General features: G+C 38.9%; 1 protein-coding gene across 1 annotated transcript in view; it reads left to right on the forward strand.

The window, feature by feature from the left end:
- Gpc6 (glypican 6) overlaps positions 1 to 13,971 on the forward strand; it is a 1,014,181-nt gene that overhangs the window by 480,346 nt on the left and 519,864 nt on the right. The window contains exon 3 of the mRNA XM_021181728.2: positions 6,329 to 6,720. Within this exon, the coding sequence (XP_021037387.1) occupies positions 6,329 to 6,720 (392 nt within the window). The remainder of the gene's footprint in view (positions 1 to 6,328; positions 6,721 to 13,971) is intronic.

Genomic DNA, 13,971 nt, shown 5'->3' on the forward strand with positions numbered 1-13,971 from the left:
ACCATAGATAAACTCATATCTTTTTACATAGGATGTAGGTAAGACATATATGTACCAAATCGTATACCTTTAAAAGGTAAAGCCACACACTTCTCCTGTCTGCATCTAGTCATATATCTCATTCATTGACCCAAACTCATTTTTAATCTTAACTTAAAGTTTCATGTTTCCTTTCCTGTTAAACTTTAAGACAGATGAGAAAGGTAAATACATACATTTTGTTATACTTTCTTTCAATTTTACAGAGTTTGTCCTGTGAGAGGTTTCTCAATACTCTCTGAGGAACAGAAATGTGATTACTATAATCCTTCAAGCATAGAGATTTTTTAATGTTATATTCTGTCACTTTGAAATCATCCAGGCTTCTATTGACTCCTAGAAAGAACCGTTATGCGTCTTGTTGTAAAATGATTAGTATAATTTATGAATACATAGAAATAATAGTATATAGACTAGTAGAAAATGCGAGTTAGGAGAAACAGGAGTAGCAAATCAGCAATAAACATACCCACACATTGTTTCTCGACAATTATAGATTCTAATTTCTCCCTTGAATATAATTTCTACCCCATAATTTTTGAAAATGCATTCAAAAGATCTACGTCATACAAACATTAAACGATGTTTAAGAAAAATCCCTGAGATGGTTTTGCAGAATACCTGTTCAAAGTGGATATTCTCTCTCTCTTTATCTCCCCCCCCCCCATTTCATCGTTTGACATTGTCCGAAGCAACTGTGGTTAAGGTGGAGACAGTGATCGTCTTCCCCAGAGGACATTGTAGACATTCTTGTTGGCATACAGAGTGAAGGCTGTGCTACCAGCACTCGTAAGAGGAAGACAGGGAGGCTAATTATATCCTATATATCCCATGGTGCCCCAGGAAGGAGAATTGAATTTAACAGTGCTGATGCTGAGACACCTAAAGTAGAAGACTAGAATCCAACTGTCAAATGCCATGCTGTGTGTGACATTGCATGACAGCATCAGGCCCTAAGCAACCACAATCTTTGCCTTTACTTACTTATAAGATCACAGCCCCTGAACAGTGGAAGGCCATAGCCCATTGCAGAATCATGCATGGTGATGTTTTTGTTGTTTGTTTGTTTGTTTACTCTCAAAGTAGAAGACAGATGAAAATACATGGCATTGCCGGTTTTCCTCCGTTAAGGCTATGAATTGAATGAGCGTGCTCCTGGTGGGCATATCCGGTTATAATGTAAGAAAGAGATTGATTTCAAAAGGAGAAACGGTTTGAAAGCTGACCGACGGTTAGCTGTAAAATAAGGAAGGACACTTCTATTCAGTTGAACTTGGAGAAGCCATGGAGGAGGTAGGTGAGGACTGTGTTATGTGTGAGTCGGAGCATTTATATCTTATCACTTCCAAAGCCATTTTATCCTCCGAGACAGTTTCTCCTCTGAATGATTCCACAGCTAAAGTCTGACTTACTGTGATTTTAGTATGACGGAGTGGAAGAAAAGAGATTAAGGAAAAAGTACAGGATCAGCCTCCCCTCTGCACTCCTGGTATCTGTGATCTGGGCAGCTGTCAGGGACAACACAGTTCTGTTTTTGACTTCTGCAATTTTGTAATTTCACACTATCATGCTCAAACATTCCTTTTACTTTTTATATTCACGACTTTATTTTTATTATTGTGTATGTGTGTGTGTGTGTGTGTGTGTGTGTGTGTGTGTGTGTGTGTGTGTGTAGGGTTGGTGTACAGTTTATAGCAAGGCGCTTGTCTCCTTTTGCTAGGTAGATCTTGGGAATGAAGGTCAAGTCATTAGGCTTAGTGGCCTAGGTTCCTTTACCTGGTGAGCCATCATGAGAGCCCTGAATCTTTCCCACCACACAGTATTCCCCAAGCATAAGGAACCAGGTGTGGAGGTACATGCCTGTAATCCAGCCCCTGAGGCTCCAGGAAAAGACTGTTGGCAGTTTGAGGTCAAGCAGGGCTATGTGAAATCCTGCCTCCAACACACAAAACTAGATGGCAAAGCATTTGTGGGAGCAGGAGAGTAGAAACCATGTCATGGTGTGTTTCAACGCATCTGCATGATCTTCATGCTGCCACACATAGGATAAGCCTATCCCCAGTAGTATCAATACCACAGCTTTTCTGGCTTGATTTTTGCTGTGTCCTACAGCTCATGAATGTTCGGGATGCCTCATCCTGCCTTCCCTCTGTCTCTTCACTTCCCTTTGCACCTGCCTGGGGTTTCCCCTTTCATCATCCACTTGGATGCTCCAGTTGAAACTATTCTGAGATGTACTTAGGCTACCCCTTGACACCTAGGAGTTGATATTTTGCTCCTTATTAGGCCTCTGAAGTGGTAGGCATTGTATATCCTTACTTTTGGAAGAACCGTGTTCTCTGATATGCTGGCCTGCCCTGCAGAAAGCAGATATTTTCATGGAGATCTCCCTCTAGATGAATTGAATCCTCCGACAGCTAATGCTGGGTGGGAAAATACATCTGTGCACCTGAAGCTTCCCTGGCCCCTGAGCTGCCTTTGATCTATATTTTCTGATTGGGAAAGAAAAGAAAAATCAAATAGCATTTTGTTCAGACAAACTGTGTCTCAATGATGAAAATGTGTGTTGACTGGAGGTTTTCTCACATGCGAGCTTCGCCCTTTCCTATTCAGCAAAGGATCACAGTGTAGAAGATTGTCTTTTCTTTTTACTTCACCTGAATTTTATTCTCTTTGATGTGTTAGGGCATAATATTTCATCAGCAAAATGGATGAGATAACTGTCTTCCAAACCTCAATTCTCTTTGCTTTGCTGAGAAACAAATATCATCCAAGCATAAAATACTTAGTTCAGAGAGTCACCTTTCAAAAGGTAGAAGTCTCCAGGACTCAGGGATCGAATATGGATGCTCTTTGGTGGCCATTCCTTTTGCTTCAATATCTTGCTTCTCTATTTCTTATCACACCTAAAATGTATAATGTAATGTTGTAATAGCAATATATTAGTGTCTGTCTAAATAAAATATTAACTAAATCTATAAGGCCAGTAAATTCGGACCCAAAAGAACCTTATTCTTGAAGACCGGTCAGGCTAGTAGCCAACGTTAGATGATGATACATCCTTAGATAAAAACATTGCCTTAGAGTCTAATGACTGTTAACCTCTCTTCTGTATGTATTGTGTTCTGTTTGACATAGGATCTTCTTAAGTAGCACAGACTCACCTGGAACCCAGGATCTTTCTTCTAAATATGAGATCATAGACATATACCACCAATCTTTGCCTAATAAATTGTTTCTTGAGCTTCATGGATTAAATTCCAATATCTTAATTTCTATACTTAGCAAGAAACACTAATGTAGATATAAGAAAATACATCATAAGATAGAATAAGAAATCCAGTTTTTTATCCAACCACCTCTAAAGTGGGATTATAACCACTATGTCAGAATTCCCTTGTAAGTAGAGGGAAAAAAATGCCTTAGTGGTATCACCCTTAGTAACAGGAAAATATTAATATTTCCCTATTTAATTTAATTAATGTAATTAAATATATTTCTGGAGGTACACTGTCATCTTTGTTGAAGATGGAGATACAGTTAGATGACTCACCACTGCCTATATGTTTGTCTGTCTCTCTGGCTGTCTATCTTTCTATCTATCTATCTATCTATCTATCTATCTATCTATCTATCTATCTATCTACCTGTCTTTATGTCTATAATGTTTCTCTCCTTTGTAAACCTGCACCACACTCTTGATCACTAACTATTCATTTACAGAAGGCACTGCATTGTGTTCAATAAATTAACCTTTAATTCCTGAATCTAACATAATATTTGACATAAAAAAGAAGGCAAGTGACTGAGCTGTCCACAGTTCTTGACTAACATACGCGTTCTAGTCTCATTATATTAGTGTTCTGCAATCCGGCAGTTTTCCCATTCTTTCCTATCTTCTTTCACAATCTGAATACCTCTCATCCTTTTCCTGAGTTAGCACAGCCAAGATGTCTTTATTCTTGGTATCAAGATAAAAAGACTTTACTTAGGATATTTTTATAGTTGAATATTGAACGTTGATAATTTTATTATTTCATTTTAGGACCAACTAGTAGCTATTTCTGAAATGGTTTTGTTAGGCATTTGGTTTCATGAAGTCGTAAGTCACAGTGACCTACAGTACAACAGAGTGCTTCAACATTCATTGTCTTTAAGGTTAAAATGTCCGTGTCTTTCCATTCATGCTTCTTAGCTGTTCTTAGTTGGAGAAATGTATGGGTATGATGATCATTTGATCCCTATGTATAGTTTATAATCATTAAATCGGGGCGGTTCATTTTCCTTTTCTAAAACAGTTTTTTTTAAATGTTTTGGTTAATACACCAGTATATATGTTTGTGAGTGTAATATTTAATACATTATCTAATATGTCCTAATCAAACCAGGAATATTAATTTTCCGTTATAGAGGCTTAGTAATATGTCAGGCAATTTTACTTTTGGGGAACAAATAAAAATATATTTTCTAGCTTGAAGAAAAACTACATACTTTCTGTCAGCCATTAAAATTAAATAATCTCTTAAATGTTGATACATCTGTGACAAACAGGATGTCTACACTTCTGGGCAGTAACATGAAGAAACAAAAGCTGTAGGGAAATACATTACAAATTAGGGAAAATTATCTCTTTATTAAAATCTTTAAATTGATAAAAAAATTCTATTGCAATCATCATTCTTAGTTAATGTTTGTAGGGCCAGAAAGCAGTTTCCCAATTATGTATATTTTATAAATAGTTAATCTTTTATTAAAATAAAAATACCAATAAAAAAACAAAAGCATTCTTTCTCCGTGAAAGTCAAGTCAATAGCATTCTCTGTAAATGCTGTTGTTTTGTCCTAGTTTGAAACTGCATGAAATAGGTATGATCAGTATGGGCATGGATTAATTATCTAGAAGATGTAGATTTCATATAAATCTGAGTGGAACCTCTAGACTCAAACACTCACTCAGCCAACTTCTGAGAAAAATCAAATTAGTTCCTAGAGACACGGCAGAGGAGGCTTCACTGACGTTCCTTCACATGCTTGGGAAGAATTGCCCAGGGCTCATGAAGAAGTGTTGTTTTCTAGTTTCTCCTTGGAGCCCTTGAAATCTGTGGGCCTTCATTTGTCCTTGCGCTTATAAGGGAGGACACAGCTCCCAGGTACAGAAAGAGATGTGGTGCGGCACAGTCACGGTGCTGTTGGAAACATGAACTGATAAACTCAAAGGATCTTCTCATCTTCGCCCCTTCTCACCCAATTTACACTGTGAAAATGGGATGAAAACCTTAGAGTCGGTTTCCCCGGGAGCTCATTCTTGAAGGACTTCTGTGCTTGTGTATCTCTGGTGAACATGAACGGCCTCTTTAGATAGCCTGAAGGGACACAAGCCAGGCTGGCTGTGTCCACTGCCTGTAATTCCCATTTCAGGATAAGTGATGGTATCCGCAAATTTAGAAACATTAACATGAGCTTAGGAAGATGTACACTTTCCATTGAAGAACTCCAAATCTGAAAGCCCAGTTGTCAATATTTTGCTTTATAAAATGATAGTTTATATTTATAATGATAATCCAAGCTATCCAATGGCCCATTTGATCATTATGGCCATCTTTGTTATATTCTTTACAGCCTTATAGTTAAGCGACTTAATTTCATGGGTTTCTGGGCATTTTCAGTTGATTAATTGACATTACTTTGAGCACACCCCTTTCCAAACACAATCAGTTTAAGTGAGTTGTAACCTACTGCTACAGACAGTGCTGAAGAAGGGGAGGAAATGTGTTTATCAGTATGCACTTGCTCTTGTGTTAATGATGAGCCTGTGCCCATCACACAGGCAAAACATATCATGAGATTTTTTTTTCCTAAAATTTGATACTTGGAAGATTAATTGAGTTATTTTTAGAAAGGCATTAATTACTAATCCCCTAATATTAAATGATGTGTTTTAAACTAGAAATCACGGGGTCTTATGAGTTCCTTGTGTAGTAGAAAATAACACATGTAAATCAAGTTCATTGCTCTCAATGTTCTATTAATGACTTAATCATAGGATTGTTTTTCCTGAACAGCTGTGCGTTCAGAGTGCTCATGTGGAACTAAGAATGCCGCTCAGCGGTAGAGCACTTGCCTACCATATGCGAGGGCCTAGGTTTGAGTCTCCATCAAATAAAGAAAACCAAATAAACACCACCAAAGAAATAAATCGAAACGTAGTTATGGGTATTAACGTAAGCCGCGATCTTAGGTTTTCTACAGATAATCCGATTGCTTATGACCGTTTCTTATTTGCTCTCCAGAGTTTTTCCGAGAGCTGCTGGAAAACGCCGAGAAGTCCCTAAATGACATGTTTGTCCGGACCTACGGAATGCTGTACATGCAGAATTCAGAGGTATTCCAGGACCTCTTCACTGAGCTAAAGCGGTACTACACAGGGGGTAATGTCAACCTGGAAGAGATGCTCAATGACTTCTGGGCTCGGCTCCTGGAGCGGATGTTCCAGCTGATAAACCCTCAGTATCACTTCAGCGAGGACTACCTGGAGTGTGTAAGCAAGTACACGGACCAGCTGAAGCCATTTGGAGACGTGCCACGGAAACTGAAGATTCAGGTCACCCGCGCCTTCATTGCGGCTCGCACCTTTGTCCAGGGCCTGACAGTGGGCAGAGAGGTGGCCAACCGAGTTTCCAAGGTAACTTAGAGCATGCTATCTCTCTACTTGGTCTTCCTCTTTTCCTTAAAAAATAAGGTTTATAAAACAAATTAAGGCAAAAAATTCTCATTCCCAGTGATCTCTAGTCTTAAAGGAAACCTTTGTAAAGGAATGCTAAGCCACTCCATACGGTTTGGCAATTAATGTAAATATTTATCATCAATGTAGGTGAGTTTTCATGGGTGATGCTGTTTAAGCAAGACCGCTTAAAACTAGTACCAGCCCATCAAAGTGTTGGTGATGATAAATAGTTACAGGGTGATCCTCTCCGGTAAACAAAGGACAGGGTCTCCAAAGATGCTGCAAGTAGAAACAGGATAAAGGGCACTTGCCATCTCTTATTTATCAGTGTGGTAGGGCTCCTTAATGGTGAAAATGGAGGCCCTTGCCTGGCACCTGTGGAGGGCTAATGGATACAAAGTGTAGGTTCTGCCCCGAGGTCCGTGGGTTGTCTGTCATCTTTGTAATTCCAGGCTGTGTGTCAAGTTCGACTTATGAAAAGCATAAATCACTAATCCACTTTGGGACCCTTCCTTGAGGATATTGTCTGTAAACCTTTAATGCAAGAAAAGCTTCGGGGCTATTGGCTTTCCAGGTGGGACATTTCCTGCGTGGAGCACATCTGCTTTGTTTAAGCTCTGCCTTGACATTTAACTGCTCTTAAGTGGTGGGCCTGCCCATTTATGAGGTCAGCGCTGCACATAGCCTAAAAGATGATTTATATAAGAAGTAAAGAGGAAACAATATATAAAAGGAGGCTGGTATTATGTCTCTTAAAGAAGGTCATATTTGTACAGAAATTATTGCCAAACAGTATTTTTTATTGCAGGTCTGTGGCCAAGAGCCATGGAGGTTTGGTGGTTTTTTTCTTTTCCTTCTATTTTTTTTTAGAACTTCCCAGAAATACTTCTGTTATTATTACCCTTCCTTCCTTCCTTCCTTCCTTCCTTCCTTCCTTCCTTCCTTCCTTCCTTCCTTCCTTCCTTCCTTCCTTCCTTCTTCTCTTTCAAAGATGTATTTATTATGTATACAGTGTTTTGTCTGCATGTACACCTTCAGTCAAGAAGAGGGCACCAGATCCCCTTATAGATGGTTAAAAGCTACCTCATGGTTGCTAGGAATTGAACTCGGGACTTCTGGAAGTCCATCCAGGGCTTTTAACCTCTAAGCCATCTCTCCAGCCCCACCCCAACTCCTTTCTTTCTCATTGTTTACATTTTGGCATACACAGAAGTCTATGGAATGACTTGTAAAATTCCTGGCAATTTCCTTTTATAAAATTATCAGTTTCTAAAAAGTTATAGCATGGAATGCAATGATATAAAGGTCATACAGCAAGGATGTTTAATGCAATTTATTTATTTATTTATTTTGGATATCAACAATATTTGACCTATTGAAGGAACACGTTTTTTAGAAGTAGTTTAATAGAAAGGCAGTCAAATGGGATTCCAAGAAGATGTGTTATTCCCAGCTATGATCTTTTAAATATAAGGAAGTACAGAAACAAAAAGTATACCCTATAGGCCCTAACAAAGATATTTCTTTAATTACATTATTATTCAATACATTAAGGTCACTGAGGCTATCAGCCTTATTAAAGTCTGAAGTGTCCATATGAAGTATGTGCTGAGAAGCATGGATCAGTGAGTAGACTCAGTGTGTGCACTCGGTGTGTACAGTATTCGGCTTATTTGTGCTGATTCTGCCTGAATGTGAATACCATTTGGACTGGTCTATCATGATCTGTAAAGGTCCCAAGTAGATAAGAAAATATTCATGTTGTCTACTGACTATTTTCACTTGTTTCTCAGATGTTAGCACTAATAATTGTGCAGGGTTCTTTTCTCAGTCTTTCACAGAAAGGTGTCCTCTGGAGTCTCTGTTTACCAAACTCTAAAATGTCTCTCTTTATGATGAAGGGCATTAGGCACCAACCATGAGTAGAAAGCTACCTTCAGATATTTTAAGAATTCATAAAAGTTGTAGCCCACAAACCATTTATTTTTCTCTGAGCAACAACTGCAGAGTTTTGGAATGTAGTTTGTGGTTCATGTAATGTAAAATATAAACTATTCTCTACAGATCTCAGCCTGACTGACCTAGGTTGGAGATAAAATATAAGCTGATATTGAACCATAGATGGGAATGTAGGTAATAGTTGGATATACAAAAGTTAAAACTTCACTTCAAAGAAGCTGAGCAATTTCTATCAAACAATGTATGATACAAGTATTGTAGGGTTTTCACTTTTTCCCATACTTTCCAGATAATCTATAGTAGGTTTAAAATGTATCTACTAATTCCCAAGTGCTCAAATGGGCAACTTTCCAATTCACAGGCCTTCCTTTGCTTTCTTTCCTGTATGCCAATTTGTTTTGTCCAACTGCTATGTGTGTGTAGTTTTTTTAAATATGTCCAATTATATTTTTGTTATATTTCATTTTCTTTTATTGAAAGGAGAAATGTATCTATTTGTTCTATAATTGATCTTCAACCACTTTGTCCAATGTTGCAAAGGTTAACTACATTGGGAGGGAGAGAAACAGTTGAGTCTGAAGTGTAAGTCTGGTATAGATCTGAGCTGTCTCCATGCTCTGCTAACGAAAGGGTTTGGAGCTGGTTGTATGGTGGCAGAAGTTTCACGATTCTGGGAAAAGTTCTCAGGAGGCATCGGGCTGCTCTCGTCATAGTGTTTTGGGAATCCAGTCCCTGTAGTGTCTCATTTTATTTTCAGTGACAACTTAAGTGTTTGAAGGCACCATTAATAGCTTTTAATTAATTGTTTTGACTGGAAAATGTACTTCTTTGGCAAAACACAGGAGCAGGAGACAAATATTTTGACAACATAATGGGGAAATTTCTTTGCAAAGAGTGGAAGATTAATTTGTGATCCTCAACAGAATTTTTTTTTTAAGTTGGGCTTGCCATTTTGCGGATACAAATGATGCTTTTCCTAGCCTTAAAATTTGGCAAATTTATTTTTGACTACAGCTGAAGCTCTAGATGGCGCATCATAGGATTCTCCAATGAATATCTATGATCAGTGAGCTAGGATTCATGTTCTATATAAATTTCCAGTTTTGAGTATGACAAGAATTGCCAAAATATGGAGTGTTGGGCTCTGTAATTCTTTTCTGCGCTGAATATAACACCCTTACTTCAGCTAAACAAATTGAAAACACTTATATGCCCACAGTTCTTCCCTAGAGGAATTCTGCATATGTGTCCGAGGAGACATGTAGAAAAAAATTAAAAAAAAAAAACCATTTTGAGCAAACATGCAATAAGAAACATCTCAATCACCTATACAATGTGAACAGGGGCCTCCCCACATGGTGGAGTCGTGTGGAGCACAGAAGGAAGTGAACTGCACCTCAGTCACAATGGGAAAACCCATATCTCATTTCAAGAAGAAAACGCTCACATCACCATAGATGACATACCACATATACAGAGATCAAACAATGGGAAGGTAAGCAATACTGTTCAGGAGAGTATAATAAACTTATAAATTCAGAAACTTTAGATGGAAAGAGAAAACCACACAATGGAATAAATGATGTGGCATCATAGAGCAAGCAGAGATCCATAGGAGCTCTTGAAGTTATCTCTAGCCATCTTCAAGCTGGGTATAATATAGGGGACCAAACAGGTGTCTCCATGTAGCACGTGTGTGTAAGATTATTCTAGCAAAGAAATAAATGTAAAAATTATTTACCAGTTGTCCCATTATGATTCTTTTTACCTGTACGTGTCATCAGTGAGCTAGGAATGGAGGCATGAATTTTCCCCTCACCAACCCCACACCCCTTAACTTGCTAAACCTTCTCTAGATTATACTTAATAATGTTTGGTGGATATAGCAGGCAAGGCTCTAAAAATAAATGTATAAGCCAGCTTTGATAATGTAGCATTTACTACATTAAAGCAATGGATGCAGACTAGTTTTTCATCATTCTAACTGTGCTAAAGAGCTGTTCTTATCCTTTTATGTAGACCCATTATTGGGCAGAAACACGGGTGCTAACAGCTACTCTACATGCTTTGCCGGGATTGTGCACATTACACAGGGTTTCCTAACAGAGATCTTAGCTGAATGGCAGGTTACATGAAGTTTCTATCAGTTATCACAGAGGCAAATATGGGGATGACTCTGGTGTCTTGCTTGGTCCACAATAGTGTCATTTACAAACAAGAAGACTTGACTTTTTCTCATTTCTTTAATACAAGTACCATCCTAGCCAGGCACATAGGTCAGTTAGCAAAGTACTTACAAGTTTAAGAACCTTAGGTCAATCCCCAGAAGTCTGCTACATACAGATACACAGACACACACACACACACAAACACATATACAAACAGAGAGAGATGAGAAAGGCAGAGACAGAGAGAGGGGGGGGAGAGACAGGGATAGGAATAGACAGAAAGGGAGAAAGATGGATATGGTTGCATATGACTGGAATGTCAGTTCTGAAACACAGTGAGAGGCAGGAGTCCTCTGAGGCTCACTGAACAGCCAGCCTAACCTACTTAGTCAGTTCCACACTAGTGAGACACAGTAACTCAACCAAAATAAGTAAAAGATATGTGGATGACGCTTTAGGGATATTATCCATGACTGTCCTTCTGTCCAGGCACACAGTGGCACCATCGGAGGTATAAGCATAGGCCAGGGCACCGCTGCCGCCACCACTGCCTCCGCCGACACACAATTTTCTTTGGTAGTTAAAAGCTGAACATTGTACCAAGAGCAGTCACAGTGACTGTGCAAGTCCTATCATTGATTTATTTTATGAACATTGAGACAATAGCAAAGCTGAAAACCATTGCACCTGAATGGAAGGGAAGATTATAAAGTTACGGAGGACCTAGAGTCCCTCCATCTCTGCCATCTAGATCACAAGCTCCACTGGCAGATGATATTAGAAATGGATTTGAGGGGTTTTGGTGAAGTATCGACAAATACTCTCATCCCTCTATCTTGTCTTTTCTTTCTTCACTGCAAAAGGCAGACGCGGCTCTAGGCTTCAGAAGGGCTGTATTTCCTGACACGTTGTGCTTGTAGACGTGAGGACGAGGAAGTGAATCCTCTACCACAGTGAACATCTCGCCAGGCCTCTCTGATCATGGTGGAAACCCATCCCACAAGGAGTGCTGTGTAGCATATTCACGGGGAGATTGTTCTCTGCTTTATTATCAGCAATTTGGAAATTTTTTAAATATAAAATAAGACACATAATAGCATCTGAATTATTAGTCCCCTTCCTTCTGTGGTGATGTTTTGATTAGAGTTGATTCTGAGACATTTTCTGGAACTGAGGACTACAAACAGCCCTTGAATGGATGAGGTTCGTTTGTGATTTGTGGATTTGCTTCTGAAATCAGTGCTTACCCGACGGACCAATAATACCTCCGTGTTATATGGAATAGGTGTGCCTTTTGAAATTATCAATAATGCTTTTATCTTCTCTCAAACATTACATCCTGACTGCAATTTCCCTCCTTCCACACCTCCCTACCTCCTCCAATCTCTCCCCCAGACCTACTTCCTCCATCCCCCCCTGTCTCCTCCAGTCTCTACCCCAGTTCCACTTCTATTTCAACGTTGAAGGCAATATAAGCATTTTGCCCTTGAGATCATATGGTGGTTTGTGGATATTGGATATTATATTTGGAATGTGCTTTGCACTTGGTTAACACATAATTTCATAATAAAATAGTAAGAAAGCCTAGGTGTGGTAGTGCACATCTGTAATCGAACACTTTGGAAGCAGAGGCTGGAAGTCTGAGGACTCCAGGGTCATTCTCATCTACATAGCAAGTGTGAAAACTTCCTGGGCTCCAAGAGATCCTTTCTTAAAACAATGTCATTAGTATTAAGAAGCACAGCATCAGCATGGCTTATTAAATCAATGAAAATGGTTGGTTTTCCTATGTCCCAACTTCTGTGACTAGCTTTAGAAATCACAAGAGAAGAAAATATAGGTGTCTTGAAAAGTATCAAATTCCCTTTTACTAATTGCAAATAGGATAGACCACTCTGGAGTCTAGCAAAGAAAGAGAAAAGACAGATCCTGATTAAAAGAACTTGATTGCTTCTACAAAAGTCATTCTCTCCCCTACTAATTTTAAGGTTTCTTGGAAGATGTATAACCAAGGAGATGCAGAATTGGAAAGTGACCGAGGTAGGGACGTAAAGAATGGAGTCAATGATCCTTCATTTCAATCCATTAAAAGCTATGTGCATGTCCCGCCTTCTCATTCTTTTTGGGCTATCTCTATTTTTAATAACTTACGCTTGAGTTATGTTATTTCATTTTAAAGTTATATTACTATTATAATTCCATTCAAATGGGCTCCTTTCTTTCTGATGAATGCATTTTTAGCATTTTACTCATTTTGAAGAGTGAATGATGCTACCATGAATAAGAAAGGCTTGGGAATTGGCTCTTGCTCTCCTGCCCCTAGCAGCCGTAAAGTTCTCCTTCTTACACTTTTAGATGGATGATTACAGTAACCTTCCATTTGTCTGATCTTTATGAAACTACAACCATGTTAAAGATTTTTCTCAGTAAACCTTTGCTTGGTGTGTTTTATATGGTAAGCAGTTTTGTTTTCTTGAGCGCTAAGGATTAAGCAAATTAATGTGCTTGCAACCACTAATGAGAGAATGAGAAATGAAAACAGTTTTTATACCCTGAGAATACAGAGCAGTAAGTGTTTTAGGAGTAGAGAAGAACTGAGTGTACTCTGAGCTTGTAACTCACACGATGAAGAATATGTCGCTGTTGTTTGGAAGATGATAAGAGCACTTTGGGTGGTAAGGATGCTTTCAGCCCAGGCAGAAGCTGAGCAGTGCTGCAGAGATGTGAAGGGATGCTTCAAATGATGGGATTCAAGCTTGTGGCATCCTAAATCTTGAAGTACAAAGCAATGTACAAAGCCTGGATATCTAAGTGGGACTTGCGGGTTAAAATTATATAGCTCACCAATGATTTTATACAAATCTACTCTGCCTGAGCAACTTATTTTTAGGGACTGAAGAATGGTTCAGTAGGTAAGAGTACTTCTACCTTCTACCATACCTAAAGACATGGGTCTCATCCCCTGGGAAAGAACTGACTCTCAAAACTTGCCCCCCCCCCTATTTTGACACATGTTCCATAGCAAGCATCTCTCTCTCTCTTTCTCTCTCTCTCTCTCTCTCTCTCTCTCTCTCTCTCTCTC

This window comes from Mus caroli, chromosome 14 (genome assembly GCF_900094665.2).
Source record: "Mus caroli chromosome 14, CAROLI_EIJ_v1.1, whole genome shotgun sequence".
NCBI classification, from domain to species: Eukaryota; Metazoa; Chordata; class Mammalia; order Rodentia; family Muridae; genus Mus; species Mus caroli.